The 23,254-nt window shown below is 42.5% G+C and overlaps 1 protein-coding gene across 1 annotated transcript in view; it reads right to left on the reverse strand.

Moving 5' to 3' along the window:
* LOC131469035 (cadherin-4-like) overlaps positions 1–23,254 on the reverse strand; it is a 226,326-nt gene that overhangs the window by 107,415 nt on the left and 95,657 nt on the right. Inside the window, exon 3 of the mRNA XM_058643864.1 lies at positions 20,963–20,986. Coding sequence (XP_058499847.1) covers positions 20,963–20,986 — 24 coding nt within the window. The remainder of the gene's footprint in view (positions 1–20,962; positions 20,987–23,254) is intronic.

The raw sequence follows: 23,254 nt of genomic DNA on the forward strand, positions 1-23,254 counted from the left end.
AGTGCATTCCTTGGTCCTTGGAGAGTTTATTTCTGCGAACCCCCTCCGACAGACGTGGCAAGGGTTAAAAATAAGAGTCTAAACTAATCCTGAACACACTGTGTCACCTCTGCCATCTGTAAATCCTGTCAGGATATACAGTAACGTATGTTTCCAGGAAGATGGCGTGCGTGTGTGTTACACCATATGGCAAAGCCTAATCTTGGCCCCCAGAGGTGCGTTTGAATATTTGTCTTCTCTAGCTTCCTAGAATGGTCTCCATGCCATCTACTGTCACAGGAGCGCTGCATTTTGTGATGTGGTTTGAGTGATTTTTTCAGTGGGGAACCGTGTCTCCAACCACCACTGGCACATCTCCAGGTTTAGTGTATAGCCCACCTGAGACGGAGTCAAATCAGAGTAATGAAGTATGCAGCACACCACTGGCAAAGGCAGATGACAGCGAAAGGATAGACAACAGAGGCTGAGTATAGCAGCAGCAGCAGAAAAAAAAAAGCAATATAGGAAAAGCACGGCAATGGGGGAGCAATGAAATATCGCACAAGCGTACAAAAATAGAGAGAAAGTAAAATAAATCTGTCTGAGTAAATGGGTGTGGGAAAGAAGAACAGGCCCAATAATTTAGGCCGGATATACCCTTTATGGACAGTGTCTCCTTGGGTTCCCCTCTGTGACAGCTCATTAAAGTTGCATACAAAAAACCAGTCAGTATTAGCAAGGCATTTTCAGGGGAAATATGGGAAGAGAGTCAAGTTCTCGTTGCCATGGCGACCAGAGAGGACACAGATGAACGTGGTCAGCAAAAATACTCGTACCTGTTGTTCCATTAAAGTTTACAAAACTACGTATGAAAAAAAATATTTTTCAATTTTCTTTTTTTTTTTTTTTCATTCACAAAACACGTAAGGCAAAAAAAACCTTTCCAAAGGTGAAACTACTGCTCTATATATTATTATATGTGATAGATGTTAAGATGATGATGATCTCCAGGCTGTGTGCAGTTTGTCATCAGTCAGACATCATAGCACTGTTTGTTTGTTTGTCTGACCTTTATTTTATTCCATTTCCCCGATCATCAGAACGGTTAACGACCTACAAACTAGTGTGTGAAATAAAGACACTCGAGCTGTTCCTGCCGTACTTGTTCTGGTTACCCTTTCCAGAGGGGAGTTTATTTCGCAGTAGTGATCAGTATAGTAAAAGTCTGGCTATTCCCCTTTTTCCTTATCGTCACAGTACAAAGACACAATTGGGATCAATGGCTTTTTGAAACTCTTATTGTGAAGAAAATATCCTCAGGTATTTCCTCTCCATTGACAAGTGGGGGAGAAAGTGATGATTGCATTAAAAATCTTAATATAGGGCTTAATATAAAGTCGTCTGTCTGTCTGTGACATGGAAAGCAGGAAAAACTGTGGCACCATAATGATGCCCAACTGTTGTGAGTGACAAATGTCATCCTGTGCTCTTTCATCCGTGTCTCCAGCTCTTCCTGTCGACCCTTTGAAAAGGTTGTTTGACGCCACAACCAAGGAGTTAACAATCACATCATCTAACCTTTTATTTTTTTGGCTTCAAGTGGGAAAATCAAAGACCGTGAACCAATGATTCAGAGGAGGTGATTGAGACGAGGGGGGTTTAAAAAGGGGGGAGAATAGTTCAAGAGAGAGGTGAGAGACGTGATTGACAGGGAAAAGACGGAGGTGACAGGGCGCTCTTTATTTCACGGGGCGTTCAAGGGGTTGTTGTGAAAAAGTACAGAAACAGCGGGATGTCAGGAGAATTGACAGGCCAATTAGTTACGTCTGAAGTTTAAAATCATCTTTCAATGATGCTATTCTGTCACGTGATCATAGACCAGGGGGGCAAAAGAACAACTAACGCATGGCAGCGCAAGACGGCGGACCCCAAAATGTCTAAAGGACGTATAAAGGCGTAGTCTATGGCAACAAAAACCCCAGACATTCAAAAGTGTGAAACCTCATGTAACATTAGCAGCCTTCTCATCTTTACCCGGCCGTGATACATATAGTAATCCGTCTCCCAAGAGAGTTTGTAAAATACAGCCAGATATATACTCGTCATTTCAGAGGAAAAGTCCATTTATTGCCATGATGCTCGATGTAACTATAGCTAATAATGAGCTTTGCCGTCTCGCTGCAGTATAAGAGTCTCGTTTGAAGTATTTATAAATAAATGTTGTTAATCAGCTATCCAATATTGTACACATGCATAATCAGGGCCAGGTGTTCTCAGGTCCACACGATGTTAAACAGACACAGGAAGCCTCTATTTTACTCTTGTTTAGTTCATACTGAAGTGTCCTCCAGCAAGTTGATAAGAGTTAATTTAATAAGAGGGTGGACTTTACGAGATGCTTCTTTCATGTGGCGTTAGGTTTAAACACAAATTAAACAAGCATGCAAATGGAATTATGTCTGAGGCGGTAATCTCACTGGGGCTGGTTGGGAAATGTATGAGTGCACTGAGCAAGCACATCTAATTTCACTCTTTACAGACTATCCACTCAACTGCCTTTGATCTGCCAATATCCATCTCCACAGCTGCACACAAGGGCAGGACCATAGACTAAATAAGACACGCACACTTGCTGTTTCACGTCCTCTTGTTCAATCAGTGTACATTCGGGGGAGTTTCTGAAAATACCTAATGATAAGAAGGTGAGTCAGTACTCTACGGCATTAGCTTGTGCCCTGGTTTTAAGTTAAGAGGAGGAGAACGTGTGGGTTGTAAAATTGTCTTTACTTTCACTGCTGCTGGCAAACGAAAGGCAGGGAGAAAAAGTTTAAATTTGGACGTTAAAAATCAGCCTCTTCAGGGGGAAAAATAAACAGGAGAACGTGTGCGTTTGAGTGTGCTTTTATAGCGACTGCAGGACGAGGATCTGATACACTGGGACTTGGCATCTCCTCTTTAATGAGCATCTCTGGAGATGGCAGGTGCATGATCAGCCATTCTTTTACAAGCTCAGCAACAAACAGGCCTGTCCACTCAGTCCCACTGCAATTACCTCTGTCATTAACACAATCAAATTATCAACAACACTGAACAAGTGATATTGCTAATACACACACACACACACACACTGCATTGACGTCCATTCATATAGACATAAATTCTTAATGTAAGCAAATTTATTTTACTTAACTTATTAAAATACTTGGGAATTAAAAAAAGAAATCAACCCTACATTGTTATTGGAGGATATAACAAGATGTTTTCCTGCTCCATCACACCTGATTGATTTCATCAAGGAAGCATCATTAGTTTTCGGATATTACTGTAGATGCAGGAGAAGACGGAGCTTTGTTTTGGGCATCGCAGGTCTTCACCCATGGGTCAAGGTTCACGATAATAATTTTTCTGACATGAAATCCACGCGTTCCTAAGATCTCGCCGTAACGCTCGCTAAAGCGGGTTTCGGATGTGTCTGCGGAAGTTACCAAATATACTTCTTTGTCCGGTCAAGGGTTAAGCCGTCGTCAAATGAGTTCAGACGCTCTCATGTCACTCGTGTCACACTGGCTCGGTGTCAGGACAGATGAAGGCAAACGCGACATTGTGCTCGCCGAGCGCGACTATGAAGACGAAAAAGTTTCAGAAGCGAATATTCAGGTTTTTCAGGTTCATAAGACACCACACAAACAACATTACATCGAGGCAGAATACAATCAACAACAGAAAAATGACCAAAAGTTACTCATTTTTCATCTTTACTTAATAGTCATTGAATTGCCTTTTCATATCTTACTCTAATGTTCCCTAAGTTGTCTAATTTTTTCCCCCTTTTAATTAAATTCCCTCCATTCTGTGATATAATAGTCACTTAATGTGCTCTGAAAGTGCCTATAATAATAATAATAATAATGATGATGGTGTTGATGATGCACGGTTAGTGGTATTGCTATAGTAACAGTGGTGTCATAAATAGCAGAGTGGTTTTCACCGTTATTTCAACTATTACCACCAAAATATAGTTAATAAAGCAGTTATATAAAGCTGTGCTTTCCCACTGAATGTGACTGGGTTCTCCACAAAGCCCCAGACACCAACAGGTGAGCATGATTATTATGTTTACACTTTAAAGCCAGAGTGGTAGCTGGGGAAATCATCGACTCTTCTATTTCATTGCAAATTTCTCCCTCTCTTTGTTTTCCCACTGCGGCTCGACTTTGTTCCTTAGACTATAGATAGCAAATGCCTCCTCTGAGGTGCAGGCAAGCATTTCAGAACCAAATAATGAACATATTTGGAATTTAAAACTGCAAAGGAAAGCAAATCAGTAGTGGCGTGCGCAGAACTTTCATCAGCTATTTCAGGTTTCAAGGTGAGGGTGAGTTTGTGGCCCATTGGGAAAACCACAGTATGGATTACTTGGTGTTTTTCTGCATGTGTGTGTGTGTGTACTTTTATTTGAGACCTGTGGCATAAACTTTGAATTTGTCGGGAACAGTGGTCCTCATAGAGACCAAAACCTGGTCCTATCGAGGTGGAACCCCCTTTCTGAGCCCCTGGTTAAGTTTAGAGTTAGGAATAAGACTGTTTTAGGCAAATGAACGCAAGTCAATGCAAGTCGGTCTGGTAAGATAAAAGGTAATCACTCCGGGGCACAAGATGAGAAATGGAGAAAAAAAAGGCATCTGTCATTATTGGTAGATTGATCTCTGATTGAGTTAAAGTCTCGTTAACATCGAGTCATGCAGCCAGATTCAGTATGAGAAACGCAGATAGAGCACTTAAAGCCGTTGTAAATGAGTTCATCTTTTAGCAAACCATTGGCTTTAATTTCCTGTTCGTAGCTGTCGCCAGCATCACCCTCCTCCCTCCATGCATCACCTCATAGACGTGTTTAAGGAGTTATTCGGGACAAATGGCCAAACTCGACGAGCAGCAACGACCACTTTCTTCAACTGCAGATTTACTTGCCGACCCCTGACAGTATTTAAAGTCCTGGACTACTTTAACAAAGTTTATTCTCTCCTCTGAATTCATTTGAAATGCTAAATGATTTTAAAGTGCCGTGTGCTGCTGAATCCTTGAAAAGTGGTGTTTTTTGTTTTTGTTTTTACACAAGCGTTCAGAAGGTTTCAGGATGATTTAAGTTTTAAAAGCCTTATATTTATGCAAACATTCTGATTTTTTTGTCACTGAAATAAAACGTTGTTTTGTTTTGTTTTGTTAACTGCCACGTATCCCTTCTACATATTATGATTTTACTGAAGTTTGGGGAACAAGTGCTTCAGGATGGTGGCATATTGATTTTAAACGACGCACAGTTTAACTGAGATGTGTTCAACTCCTCTGGCTGTCGCTGACAGATAACACTGAAGAATCACTGTGTTCAAAAATATAACAACATGCTATGCAAACGTAAAAATGTGGAGCCAAGGCAATCCTGGGGTTGGTTAAACTGTTCACCCAGCTGGAGATGCACAAAGCAGTGGAACCATTAGCCACACTGTGTGCTCACTTCGAGATTGAACATCAAAACTCCAGCACACAGACATAGAGCCACTGCCCACCTCTCCACTGGGGTCTGCGATTCATCCAAGCAGGAGTGGAGAGGGAGGAGAAGGTTATTGGGCGTTCATCTCTTTCAACTCCAGCAGAGAGGCTGGGGTCGAAGTCTGCTTGGTGTTTTCTGCCGTCACAGCTTGCCTGAGGCCACGAGGAGCTTTATTTACTGGAGTTGACACACCAGGGGCGGCAGAGAGCCCTGATTGCTTCACGGCCTCCTTGAGCCGTGCGATGCGTCCACTCTGAACATGGAAATTACAGGATCCATGCTGTGAGTGTTGTCCATGTCCTCTTTTAAGGACGAGCCTGACGCACATCTGCGAGGAGGAACGCCGCTGGCACAGAAACAGCGCTCTGTGTGCAGGTGTGACTGAGGTCTCTAATGGCTCCACTCCATCAAAATACCAGAGAGAGCTTAAGCACGCCACACAACACTAACACTCAAACACCAGGCACAACTGAGAACTGCCCCGCAGTTTCCCCCACCACTTCTTTTAATGCTTCATAAAATGATGAGGAAGCCATTAGTAAAATCTCATCTTTGTTACACATTACGATGATGCACGGGCAAACTAAAGAGAGCGTGGAACATTATGCTGATCCACTCGCACTGCTCTGATACTGCATAAACCCCGGTTTAATCAAGTCTAATTGTCGAGATTATGAGGACTTGTGTATGTTAATGCCTCGACAAACACCAACACTGGAGCAAGTGTTGTCCCTCCGGGAGGGTTTACATATTTTCCTCTGCTATTAGTACATGTTAAGCTCTGAATCAGCTGAAAACAAATACGATAATAACTGGTGGGTCGGACGTTATCTACGACTGCCAATATCAAATGTTGTCATCTGCATTAGTTAGTTAGTTAGTTAGTTAATTAGTTAGCACAGGACTGTCCGAGGAGCCAACAGACTCGCCTGTAAATAACATTACAGACATTCTTCAGACACTTCTGAACATTTTCATTCACGCTAATAAATAATAAAAGATTCACTCCAACCTGGAATTATATCCCCCCCCAATAGTGTTTCTATTAATGTTGATCGACCCGGCATAGCTCATTCATTGCCACTGCGACACGGCTCACCGCTCACCCTGTCCCTTCTTAGGTGCCACTGCTGGTTAGCTGATATATGAATAATTCCCGGTGGACATTAACAGTAAGAAGTAGGGCAGCGGATTCGGCTCCTCTTCCCACCCTCGCTCTCAATCCCCTCATCAGCAGGCTGTTAATATTTAATTATACAAGCTTCATTTCACACACTCCAGCTGAAACCATGAGGTAGAGACGGAGGTGCACGGAACCACTATGAGGGAAGTGATGAAATGGAATACCGGGGGTTTGTCGAGGGTACGAAAAGGGAAAGAGGGAAAGAGGGAAAGCAGTGAAGCGTGGAGGAGTAAGATGCAAGTGTCAATACGCCTGCGAGTTTAAACAGGCAAGTACGTTAACATCACTGCAGTCAGTGTGTGGTGTTGGAGTGACACAATTAGAGAGTGTGTTTAACATTTTCAATGTCGAGGTGGAATCAACACCATTCCAGAAATGTATTTAACAGTAAGTTGCATTAAAACAGTTGAGTTGAACACAATATCAGAGTCCATTTAACTCTATCCACACGGAATTACACGCAAATATTTTTTTTTTCATTGTCATTTTGAAAAAAAAAGAATCCGTAAGTGGAAGAGAATTATTATTAATTAATTATTTGGCCTTCTCTGGATTAACAACTTACATTTCTATAAGCACAAACCTAACAACTCAGAACAGACCAGCTGAAACTGGCAAATCCACCCATAATTTGTCTACAGAGTGTTCCTCATTATATATCTTTGCTGAACCTAACCTAATGGGTAAAGGACCGATAACTCGACCACACAGTCCTCCCCAAGCTCGACTCTAGGTATCAGCAGAGGAAGGTGCCAGACAGTCAAAGTCGTATTATTATCTGACATCTATAAATGACACTGACACATGCCTCTATTACATAAGAAGCACTATAACCCCTGTTTTTGATGAAATGAGTGATTATATCCTGGTATAAATGTTCACTTTCATCCTTTTTTAATTGTCTCTTTTTTATTTGATGTGAAAAACTTTGTCTCCTTATTTATTTATTTTTTAACTCCACTTATAAGTCTGAGAGTGCTTTTCTTGACCAATGAGCACTTTCTGAAACTTTTTTGTGAAGTTTCAAACATAAACTACAGTCATCGCAGAGTTGGAACAGAAAGCTTCTTATCTTAGCACCATAATTAATTCCAAATAACAGGCGATAACTGGATGCACGTGTCCCTAAAAATGTTTATATGTTCTCATTTTCTTACCCTCCATTTTATTAGCAGATAAGTGCTATGGCTTTTCACTGATTATCTGACAGGGGAAAGACTTTAATGATCCAAACAGACAAATTAGGCTGCTGTGCACATTCCTCTCTGTCTGCCTCCACACTCTGTTTACAATTTATACATGACCAATTTAAGACTATAAATCTCCTGCCAAGTGCCACACGCTAATGATGAGTAGGTTCAAGGCACTGCAAGAACTTTCTAGCAATGTGGAGGTCACGTGTGCACTTTTTTAAAATAATTATTCCAGTACTTTGCAGAGTATTTAATGTTGAAAATGTATCCTAATATTAGACCTTTGGGCTATTTCCTTTTTTAACAAATCTTGTAGGAGTGAGATCTTGCAGATGAAGTGGTAGATCATTAATAATTTATGTGTGGGCCTTTTTATAGAGTACAGCCCATGAGATTCATAATTCCGTTCACATTAGGCCTCAGAAATAATCTTAAGTTTTAATAAATAGGTGTTAAAACTTTAACTGATATTAATAGCACCAATTAAATGGCACATTGTTAAGTTATGCGTCATTTCTGTACGTTTGGAGTGGGAAAGCCACTCTGCAGAACCTCCCCCAGGCTCCGTGTGTCTTTCACTCTCCTTATTCTCACACTTTTTTCACTTTGTCACTGTCTTCCTTTATAAATAAGATTAGGACACAATGAATTGACACTCCATTGCGGCAGTTGTGCTTAAACATTAACATCTGTGCAAAAGGTTCAGTCTCCGATAAATGCACGCGCCGGAGCAGTTCACTCCACCTCATCATTCCATAATCAATTCACTGAACATTACTATGACAAGATGAGAACTTCTGACCATCCGTGGTTGTGATTGATGAATCATTTGTCTTGTCTCCCACATCATCGTTTCCTCCTGTGTGCCAGGTCAAATGGTGTGTGTTAGTCATTCATTTCAGTTTATGAAGCGGAACCTGTGCTGGACGCCACATGCCATTAAATGCATTAGCATGCACTTTTCTTTTTTTTTTTCGAACGTATGCATGTTGAACAGCTTTAACCAACGCTTTATTTCACATGTGAACGAAAGTATCTGCACGCGTGTTACAGTACTGCTGCTTCTCCCCACTGGCTCAGCAACTTTCCTCATCACATACAGCACCTCTCTCACAGTTTTTAGTTTGTTCTGATGCAGCGATGGTGTGAGGAAGAAAAGGAAAACGCGTTTCCTTTGTTCTGCAGTCCTGAACTCAGGATTCTCATTTTCGTGCTGGAGCAAAACAAGAGAAGCAGTTGACTTCAATCAAAATAGCTCTGCGTGTTCTAATTTGTGCAGGGATTTAACCTGCTGCTTGGCTAGTGTGACGCTATAGAGCGTCAGAAAGGAAACAGACGGAGAAACGGCAGAATGGTTGCTACTTTTTGCTCCAGTGGTTTCCAATGACACTGATTCCCATACCTCCAGAGAGCCACAGCTGTACTGCGTTCTCCCCCTTCATCCCAACTCCCTTACAAACATGTCCAGAGGATGAATGATCTACACATTTCCCATGAGAACCACTGACCGGTACATGCATCGGTGACTCCCAGTCCTCACAGACACGCCGAGGATACAGGAAAGGGGTGGATGGATAGAGAGAAAGAAGCGATCAAAGCTGGCGATGAGGAGAGAGAAAGTCAAAGACAGTGTTCAAAAAAAAGAGTCAAAGATGCGAGTGTGGCAGCAGATGGAGGTGGGCAGGTGAAGGTAGTAGGAGGGGATGATAGAGGTGATGAGTTAGTGTATTAAATGTAGGCAGGGGAGTGAAGTGTGACGTTAAAAAAAAGATTAGGGAATCCCCCATGAAAGAAATGGAGAGCAGATGGAGAATGAGGCTCAGGGAGCCTGTGTGTGTGTGTGTGTGTGTGTGTGTGTGTGTATGGGGCGTTATAGGCTTTGCCACCAAATAGCACACAGGGAGGCAATCAGCACTGTGCCTGTGGTTTCAACCCTGTAGTTCACCGCTGCTCTCCCGGGGGATAGGTGTCACTCGTGTGGAGAAAGAGAGCAGCCACTTTAATGAATGGAGCTCTTTATCTGAGCCTGAACAGCAAGTTATTACCTACTGAGTAGACACTACAAAACAGGTTCTATTTTCACAGCAGTGATCCCCAGGGTGTGTGTGTGTTGGGAGGGGGGAGCAAAATGGCGAGATGGGGGATGGAGAGATGAAGGAAGTTCTTATTTGGTGCCTTATTTTGTAACAGGGTATGACATCTCCGGCCTCCATGCCATAACAAAGCCCCGGAGCGTGGTCGAGCATCACTGACGAGTGGAGCATTAGCGTAGAAGGCTGCAGCAAAACCACACAATAATAACACCCACTGGGAAGGCCTGGAACTGTGTGGAAGCTCGGTTATGTCTTTCCGCATTTCAGTGAGAGCTTTTTGAATGTTTTAAAAGAGACTCATATAGCACTACTTCTCTTTTCTTACATTATTATTATTATTTTTTTTTTTTTAAGGTCAAGTTAAAGTTGCAGTGTGTAAATTTGCATCAGACTTGAATTATGGAGCGTTTGTGTGTGTATACGGTGGCAGCACAGGGACAAAAACCATTTAACCCATCAAACAACTGAGTAGAATTCACTTGTCAAACTCTCCGTGGGCACTTATTTGTGTTTTGTGTTATTCTTCTCCATCTCACAAAACAGAGAGAGCCGTGCGGTGCTAATGAGTTTAATCCACATTATGTAAACTAATTTGACAACAGTTTGACTGTTTTTTAAAGCTGAATAGATTATTTTGCCAATAATCTTTCTTACACATTTCAGCTTGGAAAGAGGTGAAGTGTATTCATTAGTAAAGTAAAGTAAAACATACTGTATGTAGCACATTTTCTCCAAAAAGCCTGTGGGAATCAATCTCCTCCAGCCCCAAAAGTGGGAGAAAGGATTTTGAAGAACCCTTGAAAATTAACAATGAACATTATCACTCTGTAGTAAACTGAGTGGGCTTCTGCCCACTGTATACTCAAATCCAGCCCCTTGTGACTGTGCTCGGTGATGATTATCAACATCAATATTAATGTCAACTAAAACAAAAAAAAAAGGAAGGACATAAAACATATAAGCAGAATTTCCAATTACACTGAAGCATTTCGTGGTGTGTGTACATGTAATTGCTCCAAAAGCCCTTTTCCACCTGTCTGCAGGCAGCAGAGAGCTGAAGGAGGAGGAGGAGGATGGAGGATGGAGGATGGAGCCAGTCTAAACCCTCTATTCTCCAGCTCCGCAGGCTCTGAGAGCAACCTGGTTCCACTGACACAGCCTGATCGCTTTAATTGGTCTCCTCTGGCTAGGAGAGGAGCACAGGAACACTTATGGCACTAATGGAGTGAGCTGCAGCAAGATTGATAGCACATATGTGCGCTCAGGCAGACGCACGTCAGTATGTGCATTTGTCTGTTTGAGCAAAGCTATGCACAAACAACACACACACACACACACTTTTGATATATGCACCGTTACATACAGTACATGTACAAAGTAAGCACATAATCCACCTGGGAACTCCTCCAAACTCTTTCACACTTCTGTATGCGCCGAGACATAAATCCACACGCCTGAAGACCAGCAAGTGAGTGATTTCTACCTGTTTGAAGGTAGCGTTAAGGGACTCTTTCCCTCATCCAAGCACGAGTTAAAGGAAAAGAATCACTACCACAGATCTCGAGACTGGGAACACACTGCCACTTTTCCCTAGTTTTGTGTGAGTCACATCTGGTGGTCTGTAAAAAATATATCAAAAGATTTGGCAAGAAAGAAAGAGAGAGGGAAATAAAGAAAAGAAAGAAAGAAAGAAAATGTTGATGGAATAAAATTCATATAGTTAAAAGTTAAAAAGAAAAAAGGGTCTGTTTTCCTCTGTTAATTCTCTCGGGAATGTTTAAAGATGTTATTACTCTTATGAACAGATGCTGTTTGTACTGAGTAGACGATCTCCAGAGTATTGCAAGATGAGAAAGAAAGACAGAAGAATGTAGCCCGACAGCGAAACCACTGGTTTAACTAACGAGCATCCTACAGACGGAGACAAAGACCACTCCGATCTTGCATCGCTTCCTGGGGATTACAGGGTTGAGGGTGAGGGAAATGCTTAAAGTGAAATCAACATACCACACACACTGCAACTCCCCATTGCCTCAAAAAAAAAAAGAAAAACAGAAATAAATACATGAAAGGTAAGCAAAAAAAGAAGAAAAAAGGCTGAGGGTAAACGGGAGGCAAAGTCAACGTGCAAATGATGTAGTTAAAAGAGCCAAAACGCAGCCATACCGTGGGAGTGCGATCCTCTTTAGCATTTAAGCTGCACGCATTTACCGAGTAAATGAGAGTTCACGTCTCCTGTACGTACGAAGCACCGACACAGACACAATCAATCAACAGAATTCAACACATCTCTGCACCGGCTGTCATTCAAAGTGCCTCCCTCTGCCGTCATCTTAAGCATCAACCATGCAAATGCGGCACCAGGTTATTATACAGGTTATGGATCTACGTCTAATGAGCATTTCTTTATGTAGTGCCTATACCTACAGACCCTCTGTGGGGGGAGTTAAGCTGTGTACAGCTTTTCTTTTGCCAATACGACACAGAGTTCCAATCTGGTTTCTCAATGGTCTAAGCAGTGTTTACTTTTCAAAGACTTCCACATGAATTATTGATGGCTGCGAGCGGAGTTGTGCTTGGAATTAGCCTAGAATAATCCATCTGTGCCTATACTTCACTTCTTAGGTGCCATGCCTCTCTCCGGGGTAAACAGACTGATTGGAAACTTGTGTAGATTTAAAGAGTAATTTGTTATCCTGAAATTTTGCTGAGTGTAAAGTGGATATTTTAAAGTGGCAAGAAGGACTGTGCGGCTTTCAGAGTTCAGGCGCTGCGAGCATGGCGGTGAAGTCTAGTTTAGTTTTCTCACGGAAAGCCAAGACATGCATGCATGATGCAAAAGAATAAATTAGAAGTGCTTTAATTGATTTGTAATTCAAACTTATTTAGTCTACTGGTCACGTTTATTTTGATACTCTCCCGGATAATTCATCTTCTACCGCCTTTATCCTCAGCTGACATAGGGAGCGATAAGCAGGGTGCAAGTCCATCACAGGGCCACACAGAGACAAACAACCATCCACTCTCACGGTCAATTAAGAGTGTCCAATTTGCCTCATCCCCAAATCAGCATGTCTTTGGACTGTGGGAGGAAACCGGAAAAAAGAAACCCACGCACACACGGGGAGAACATGCAGACTCCATGCAGAAAGGCCCTTGTTCTGACCGGGTCGAGAACCCGGGTCTTCTTGCTGCAAAGGCAAGAGCGCTAACCACTACTAATCCATAATCCCATCAGGTCTTTATGGCTCCAAGAAAGGAGAGCAACATTCCCAAATGAACCTGATTGCTCTCCTAATTATGCTCTCCCCTCACCCATGTCCCATTTGCAAGTAATTATAATGCAATTTAATAAATTACTCAATTACCGAGATATTCCCCCTCTCTTACTCCTACAGTGGTCTTCACTTGAGAACACCTGGCAACTCTGTGACACGCCTTGGGACTTCTGGGATGTGTGGAGAAGAGGATGTGAGGACTGAATACCTGATTGCAGCAAACACACATTAAATATGATCCTATCTCTAAGTCTTATTATTGGTAAACCAGCCATATTTACAAAATGGATTGCTCTCAACGTGAATGTGTATTGGCTTGCACTGTAAAATACACACTTGGCAGTTTCCACTGTGACTGTGTGAATGGTAAGAATTAGGAGCTGAGATAAGATGAAGGAAGACACAGCGTCTGTGTCTGAGTGATGCCACATTGGCCCGATCCTGATTCATATTCCTGGGGAAAGGTAAAGTTTGGTCATCAACACTTGGATTAACTCCCGAGACAGAACGTCGGAACCAGCCTGAGCAAAGAATGAAGACACATTTCGTCGGCAGTCTGTCGCACACATCTGCTTATGCTTTCGTTCCTGATTTAATTTTTTCTTAACCATTTCAACCTACTTGAAATACTTTTTTGGGGCGCAGAATACCCATCTGCCCTGACGGTGGTGACATGCTTTTGAGCAGCTGATGAGGTTTGAGAGTGCAGCACTGTGGAGTGGAAAAGTCTGCATAATTAGTGTTACTGTGGATTCGGAAGATGTGTTTATCTCATTATGGGCATTTGAATGAATATTCACACGTCTTTGCTCAGACTTTTTACAGCCATTTAAAAAAAAAAAAAATAATAAATAAATAAATAAAAGAAAGAGGAAAAACTATTTCAAAAGATAACGTGAAGTATGATGTTTGATGTGTCGCTGATTAGTTTGGCTCTGCTTTTAACACCAATGGCAAAAGTATTGGGTCTGTATTGTGCACGAGTGAATGGGAATGAGACTCGCCATGATTCCCTCAGGTGTGTACTGAGCAGAGATTGATGTACTTCCACTCCCGGTTTGTCCCTCCCCATCTGTATCCATCTGTTTCACCCTGCTGAGCTAATCCAATCTGGCCAAATCCCTCTGCTAAGCAGGCCTACATAGGAGTGATCCTACTGAGAGCAATATGCCGCCCGCTTCGCTGGCAATGCCAGCCCTATAGGACTTCAAGCCCAACTGTGGTGTTTTGTCAGGAAACACACGAAGATATATCAATCATCTAAGTGACTTAGAGCAGATAGTCGTATGATAAAATCATGTTGTTGAATCATGGGAAAAGAGATATTTGACACCACACAGCAACACACGCAACTCTGGGGAGGCAGGCGCTAATCTTCCAGATACCTGCCACACGCCATCAGGTACAAAGCTGATTCGCCTTTTAAATGGAGCTGCTTTGCCACAGAGAGAACAGTTATGATAAGCTGCCGTCTATTACACTATGGCCCCCGATGGAAGGCCTGAAAACTCCATCCTCCAATGTGATCAGTGTTGCACCTGACTCAGCAGAACACACAATATTAAATTAAGTCCATCCATCAAGAGAACAGTCCGCCCTTGTATCTAATTGGCAGGTGAGGCTTAAGAACCAGATTCTGTAAGAGAGAGTGGTCATCGGTTCACTCTGTTATACTTTTATCTTCTCTCTGTCTTTGCCGGAGAATTGTTTCAAAGCGCGGTCGGCCTTAATGAGTCTAAGATGTGGGTCTGCCGAGGCTGTCTTTGTGTGGTTTGGTCTTTATCTCTGGCTAACGCTCAATTGGATCTGTTGCAGGGTTTTGCCTGGGAAACAAAACACATTATCAGCCTCCTGTGTTAGCGTGCAGCCTTTCAAAAGTAGTTATTAAAAAAAAAAAAAGCAACTACTTTCTGTTTCATGTGCAGGAGACAATGCTCACAACCCTTGACTTTTCCAACAATCCTGTCACAGAGCTTTCTGATACGGAGTCTGCACTGAAAGCTGCAGTGTCTTCTGTTGGCATTTAAATCCCATATATGCTGAAACTTATTAGTTGGCCTGAGGGATGCAATATAGACAAGATCACAATGACCCCTCTCTCCTACAAAGGAGACACAGCTGAATTAAAAAAAGGGGGGAGGGGGGGGAGACAAAAATCAAAGGTCAAACTAATCATGCTTCTCTTTGCAGGGATTCTGAGTAGCATGAACGAGACTTGTACATTTGCACATACTCATTCAGTCATTACTACTACACAGGAAGCCTCTTACTTGAGGACACACTGGCTTTTCAGTGATTCGGATGGATGAATGGATGAATGGATGGATGTACTGTGATGCCTAATCATCATGAGGAGAGGACTTGAGATAAGAACATTCAGAAATAAACAAGGTTTGCACCAGCTTACTTTAGAACTAAATCCAAACCATACATGGACCAGGCTGCTGTTGGAACACATACCAATTATGTAATATGTAATTATTCCATTAATCAACAAAATAAATCACATCAATAATCAAATGGGTTGCTATGCATCCACTGCCTGTCTAGATATTAACACACAAAAAGTCCATCCATCCATCTGCTACCACAGGAGGGTCGCGGGGGGAGCTGTGCCAATCTCTGCTGACATCGGGGTGATAGGCGGGGTCACACCCTGGACAGTTCACGGCACCACATTCCCCCACAATGACCCTTTTCTCGTACACACTTGGAAGAAAAGGGTGAGATGATGGATATTCATGTCAATATTGAGAACATATGTCTCTTTATGTAGCAACACTGAATGAATGAATACAATCTCTTCTGAAACTGACACACAGTAAAGTGTTGCCAGGTCGTAAAACATGTGATTCAAATAAACAAAGAACCACACAAATTATATTCATATTCAAATGACTTGCCAAGTAATTTATTATTTGATTTAAAAATAACGATAATCATCACGTGTATGTTGTATTACAAAGCAATTATTTTAAACTATAAAAAAACATGTCATTAAGCAAAGTACATAAGAGTTGAAGTTGTGGAAATGACACAAATAATATTTCACTCATCCATTGGGAACAAATGGTGATGGATGAGTAAATACTGCTCATCTAATCCAATAAAGTTTGATAATTAAAAGATGTTACAGAAGAATGCACTGAGATAAAATTTGGTTTTTCCTTCACTTTAAAACTGGGATTAATCTCACGGTCAACTTGTTGAAGCTACTCTGGTGCACCAACTATAATGTGAACACAGAAAATATCCACTTTCTATTGAGGTATCGTATGTGAGTGAAGAGTTGTTACTTAAGAAAGCAAAAAATATGGTTTCAATAAGATTTTGCCAGATAAGATCTCTCACACGTGATCATTTACAACCCAGCTAGAAGTCAATTTAATGTCTATTAATGACTCTCTCGGAACGATACTGCAAAATAATCGCACTCTGATGTAACCGTAGCATCACAGAGGCTTTTTAGAGATGGATTTATGAGGCTGGTAAACACTAAAATAGATCACACGAGGATTACAGTATTGTTATTATCATTTGATAGTTGTGATAATTTGTCTCTGAAAATTTCTTAATTCTGTGCGGATCAGTGAGTTGCTCTTTTACATATTAAAATGTGTATTTGGATTTATTTGGTGTAAATTCAGAGTGTTTTCCAATCGGATTAAGCCTTTAAATTGTCCTCAAGACCATGAAGATGTGACCTTTAGCCTCACTGCATGACTGTCGGTGTGACGAGTATAGAACTCCAACCACTTCATCAACATCATTTCCTGAATCCTCAGTGGTTATTTTATGTAAAACAAGAAGAACTCTGTACAACTAACTTATCTTCCTTGTAACTTTGCTCCTCAGATGTGAAAAAAAAACTACACTTTCAAATAGTTCCCGATAGTACTTAAGGAAGCTTTGCAGACCAAACGGAAATGTGGGAGAACGGGGAGCATCAGTCACACTGGTAGAAATGTTCAAAAGTCTGTGTCTTAAGTCTCCTCAACTGGAGCTAAACGGGGTATTTCACAAGACGGGGAGAAAGTGCTGGTGTGAGGACAGAATACGGTTCCAATTTAGCAGTTGGAAGGAAGATGTTGAAGAAAATGTAATGAGCAAAGGATCTGGAAGTTTAGAAATTATACAAAACTAAAATAAACGAGGGCTGGAGAAAGAGTCAGACGGAAGAAGAAGAAGAAGAAGAAGAAGTTGACAAGAGTAGTTTCCGTGTGTGGATGTAAGTTGACGGGTAAATTAGCCTGTGTGGCTAATGGGGTAAAAAGAGGCCAAGTCCTTGTTGGCACCCTGTCACCCAGGCAAACAGGCAGCCCGTTGACCCAACTATCGCCTCTGTCAGTCTGACAGCATCTAAACACACAAACAAATACCCTTAAATGTGACACGGACACACTAACTGACACGTTGACAACACGCACTGCGGCACAAGAACACATTTGTGTGCCACGTGACGGCACCGAGAGGAGAACTTAATTCGAGGAGGAATCTTGAAATGTTCAAAAAGGTTCTGAGATGCTGGCCTTTTGATTGATCTTCTGTCACGCTTTTTGGCAGAAGTGAAATGCACTGACAGAATCGTGGATCAGAGCATGCATCTCGAATAGCATATGATGAGTTGTTTACAACCTGCTCATCAAGGCGAGGGTGGGGGGTAAATCTCACATCTCTTTTTTCCTCCACCTTTCCACGGGAATAAATAGCCCCGCTAGCTTTCTCTCTGAGCCGCTCTGTCATTCAGATTTGTTCCAATCACTTACGCCACTGATGTCACGCTGCAATCATAAATCCACAGCTTTGCAAAGAGGGAGGAGCGAAATATTACTCCGCCGTATGTTTACATAACGCACGCGTGTACATGCATCCCAGAAAAATCCCAGTTCATGATTGCCACATATCAGCGTGCCCGTCTTCTCGTAGCTGGTGTGAATATCTCATCTCATCATTAAACACTGACAGGCTCCACAGATAACACCACTGATCCCCGTCAGAGGAATGCAAGGCCTGACTTCATTAGCCCTGTTAGTGCTAAGCTGCTCTAGCCTCACCCACGTCTGGCTTCACCTGTGCAGCGATAAAAGGTAAAAAAGAGGGGTGAAACAAAAGGAAAAGGCTGGGGCAGACGCGTTTAATGAGCAAAGTCAAGGTGCCAAAGTCAGGTTACAAAGGATGAGGAAGTAAGAAAGGCGAGGGGAGTGAGGAGTCACGGAGCGTGTGAACCTTGAGTTTGACTTAAAGCTCAAAGTGGTGTTTGAACTGTGAGGGGATTTACCCACGGACAAGGGAAGAAAGGAAAACAATCAATGAACTTGTGTTGCAATTAATCAATTATCACGCTCACACACTGACAGGCAAACGTTCAAGATTCCAGCCCGAGGCTCCACTGCACTGAAGAATTAGTGCACGTTCCACATGCGTCCACACTCATGTAAGCTTCCACATATTATGCATCTAAGCACCTAAAGTTATGCACACACATGTTTGGTCTCGGCGTATTTCTCCAGTCAGTACCTTCATTTGGTTTCCCTTTTCTACCAGAAACCCCCCCCCTCCCCCCCCCCCACACACACACACACCCCCCGCTCTCTCTCCATCTTCTACTCCTGCCAGCAGTGTTTTTTTGGCCGGCTTAAATACGCCCACAAGCCCCAGAGGGACAGCCCATGACGGATGGCACTGCGTGCGACTCCAATTCGATTCAGCCCATTTGATAAATTTATTGCTGGCATTTTGAAAATGAAATTAGAGGGATGTCTCCAAGAGACTGTTTTTCCAGTGCAGGTGCCATAAATACACTTCATTTGGCAGAAGACGGGAGGGGGGGGGGGGGGGGCAGTGTGAGAGGGAGGAAAGGTGTTGGATAAAGGATGGCATGGTGTGGGGGGGGGGGGGGGGGGCAGATAGTGGGGATTCTCTGCAGAAGTAGAGAACTCAAGAATAAGGTCACGTTATGATGGGGTTCTGTATTAATCATGATATTGGAGCGGCACAACAATAAAGGTCATTCAGCCACAGTTTGGATACTAACCTGCTCAAAGTCGACCAATAGGAGTTTGCCTGTGGCCCAATGTCTTAGAAAACCTCATATCTTAGAAAATATAACGACTGAATGCTACTCGACATAAACATGTATTGAGGACCACTGACAGTTTGTCTGATATATTTTAAATGAGAAAACTTTTAAATGATTTGACTTGAATTAAATAAATACCTGTATGTACTTAGACAGAAAAAGCTAAATGCTGTCCTTGTCACTTTATGTACACTATACTGTCCTGTTGTTCTCCGTTAACACGTGTACGAGCCGCTTCTGTCGCGTCGGAACATTGACGGTTTGTCGACGACGCAAATGTGCACAAAGGTGCCGCTTTCTCCGTCTTCCATGAAAAGACACAGCAAATGCGGCGCGTATGCACACAGGTACTCAAACGCATCAGTCTTTTAAAAGACGCGAAAGCACGAGCTCATGGTTAATGTGCATTATCTTTGCCTCAAGGCCCCGTGGCTCTTCAGCTCTTCATCTATATAACTCTATATGACTCCGGCTCACTATTTCTCTCCATGACACTTCCAATGTGTGTATTGTTTATGTTTCTTCATCAAAGGATTTGATAATTGCATATCAGCCAGGGAGCGAACGAATCGGTCGGGGATCCATTCACCGGCAGGATTGTGTGGTTTTATTCAGGAACATATATAAGTGTAGCTATGGAGACGTGATGTATGCCGAGGCCTTTCCTGTTGTTCAACATTCATCAGCGAGCGAGGCCGGAGCAACCCACCATCTCTTAGGTTTATAGGCCCATCTGACAGCACTGCACTCACGCATTGTACCTTTGTACCTGACGTGAAGCTGCATCCTGTTGTTTAGCCCCCCCCACCCCTGAAAACACACGCCGTGTGCATTACACCAGACGCAAATGACAATCAAAGCCTTCACCCCTCGTCTCCGTACGGCTCTGCCCGCGCCAAAACATTTCTTCTTATGGTTCTTATGGTCACAGCGTGGAATCAAAGAAAGTTTCAATGAAATCAGCGGGGATTTCTCCCGAGTGATTGTCTACTTCTGCTTTGCAATCACAGAGTGTGACTCACCCCGTGCCATTACTGTATCTCCATGATGAAGAGCAGAGGGGCTGGGACTGCTCGCCGCATACACCTGCAGGCTGTCGCTCAGAACAACACCCCTGGAGCTGTTTAGACAGGCTGACTGTCTGGCCTCATCAAATTACAATATCACAACAGCCTTGAGGTACTTTCCTCAAAACACGCCTTCCTTCTATCCCTGAAGATCCACCACGCAAAACAATCACCTCTCTCCACCTCACATTAACATACCGATGTTAATGATTACTCTGAACAGACTCCGCGCAGAGAGCCGCGCACACACACACACACACACACACCGTGGGCTGTCAATCACTGTGGGTGAACAGGAAAATCTAGTCGAGGTGTCAGTGGGTGTGAGTGATTGACTCCGTAATCAAACAGATTGTTCAAAAGCGAAAACACCGAATGACTCAATTTCAAATCAACACCAACAACTCCATGAAATGTTACTCATCTCATTAGCAAAAACACAGCAAACACACACACACACACACACACACACACACACGCGCTGCCTCGCACGTATCCACAGGTGAGTGAGTGAGTGAGTGAGTGAGTGAGTGCTGTCTTACCTTTTTGTGATGATACTGTGGTATCTGTAGATAAAAGAGAGGAGACACAGAAGAATGCTTTAAGAGTTGACAGGCTGCTGTATGGCAGACACATAAAAAGCACGAGATGACAGCCAAAGGAAGTGATTTGCTGGGAGGGAAACAAGCCACCTGAGAGGATAAACAGTTTACAACTTCTCTCATCTCAGACCTGCAGAGAATAATCTATTTTGCATACTCGTTCACACGTCGCCGTGCCTGGGTAATCATACAGCGGGTGTACGACTGAGCGCTACCCACAAATATACACAGCATCTGAGCAGAAACATGAGAGTCTCCAGACCCCGTGGAATCCTCTCGCACACTTTACCTGGAGTGAGCCTTCTAATAAGTAAAAGCAATGTCGATGAGGTGCGGCGATCAAATCCTCTTCTTACTCGGAGGATGTTACAGCCACGCCAGTTTTAGAACGCGCTGAATATTTACAAGAAATGGTCAATCTTGTTTATTGTTGTCGCCACAATGTATTTATCAGAACAGGTTTTGACTTTCATGTTACTTTTATTTGGAAACTAAGAGGGACGGAGCTTTTCAAGACTGTGGAATTCCCTGTGAGAGTCAAAATGACAGTATATACTGTTAATGTTCTGCATTACCAGGTTTTACTGAACTGTAGTTGTTATAGTTTCTTCATGCACATGTTTTGTTTTGGTTTTTTTGAAGCACTTGCCGTGTTTCCACTGCATGTTCCCAGCTCGACTCGACTCCATTACAAAATAGTACCTCCTCAACGTGGGGCGGAGTCATCACAGCACGACACACACAAACGAGTGACGCGTAAAGCGGTTGTTTTCAGTGTCACTGAATCAATAGAATCAGTTAAAAATTAAAAAATATTTGTTCAGTACTTCCTCCCTGACCGGAGCACGTAGACAGTCTCACGAACAACTGTCTCACTAACTAATTAAGAGTGTCGGCAGGCGAGTGTAGCTGTGGCAGGCAGGTTAACTAGTGTGTGTGAATGTTTATTGTGTGTGTGCAATGAAACTTTCCAGAGGAGAGTTTATTAAGCTATAGCAGGTAGTTTAGTAAAAGTCTGACACAGTCACTGCGATGCAACACAGCGACAGGGTCTGTGATGTCTGGACCGGGTACTATCGCGAGTGGAAACCCAAAATAACTGTACCACGGCGATGCGAGGCGTGCTAGTTTAGAGCAGTGCTATATAAAAGAAGATTATTATGATCATAATTATTTCAGAGACAAACTTGCAATGATACAATGTCATTTTATACTAACTTTTTTTTTTGTTCAAATCAGATTTAATCCGTTTTCCATGTGCCAAAAAAGCCCACATGGCCACAGACATGGCAGAGGGAATAATTGAAATCCTGGGCTGAGAAAAAGATAATCCAAAAGCTATGCCTAATTGCCAGAGCAAAGATGGCGTCCACAGAGCGGGTGGCATTGGTGTTTATCAAGGCAGTGTGGCGTGAGATTGGACCGAGTATTAGTGCTTAACACACTTTTGTTTTGTGAGGTGTTACAGTGGATTTGAGAAAACATTGGCTCTCCGGTTATTACGTGGTCTGATTGTCTGCTGTGCGACTGTCCATAAGCTCTGCATGTCTGCCCTAATCTGAGAAGAGACTTGGAATAATTAGTCAGTCAAGCACTCTCACAGCCCAGTGCAGTCAACCTTATCACTAAAAGAAAATCCTTGGTCCATTTCCTTTTCACCCTAAAGGCTTACAAACTCTCGACACTGTTAAAACCCCTCAGGGTAACTGAACAGCTGATAAAATACTATCCAACATGTCATAACCAACACTTTTTGTCAAGGGTTGCAAAAAGAAAAAAAAAATCTGGTGAAAAGTGCTTTTTGAAAAATCGTCTGAAAATATTAAGGCTAAGTGCAGATGATCATTTCCTGAACATTGAGGTTTTTTTTTGTTTGCTTTTTCACTCAGTGGTGACTAACAAGTCCAATTTACTGTTCAAAATTTCAATTTATTTTCAACATCCACCGTGGATAATGAAAATATTACACTCATGGTGAGGGGTAACCAACCTGTTGAGCTATTAGTGTAACTTAATTGGAATAAAACACAGTAGAGTGAAACACAATGAGGCGGTGAAGCTTTCTGGAACAGCCCAATGCCAAATACAAAAAGCTGGAGACAAAGCAACTTAACTGTGATTTAATTTTAATACAACAAGACATCATTCAAATGAAGGACTAATTAATTGTTCCTATGCACGGCTTCATGCCGTAAAAAAAGCAGGGTGCAGCAGTGTGTGCCACTGTATGTC

Source organism: Solea solea, chromosome 11, assembly GCF_958295425.1.
Source record: "Solea solea chromosome 11, fSolSol10.1, whole genome shotgun sequence".
In the NCBI taxonomy this organism is placed as follows: Eukaryota; Metazoa; Chordata; class Actinopteri; order Pleuronectiformes; family Soleidae; genus Solea; species Solea solea.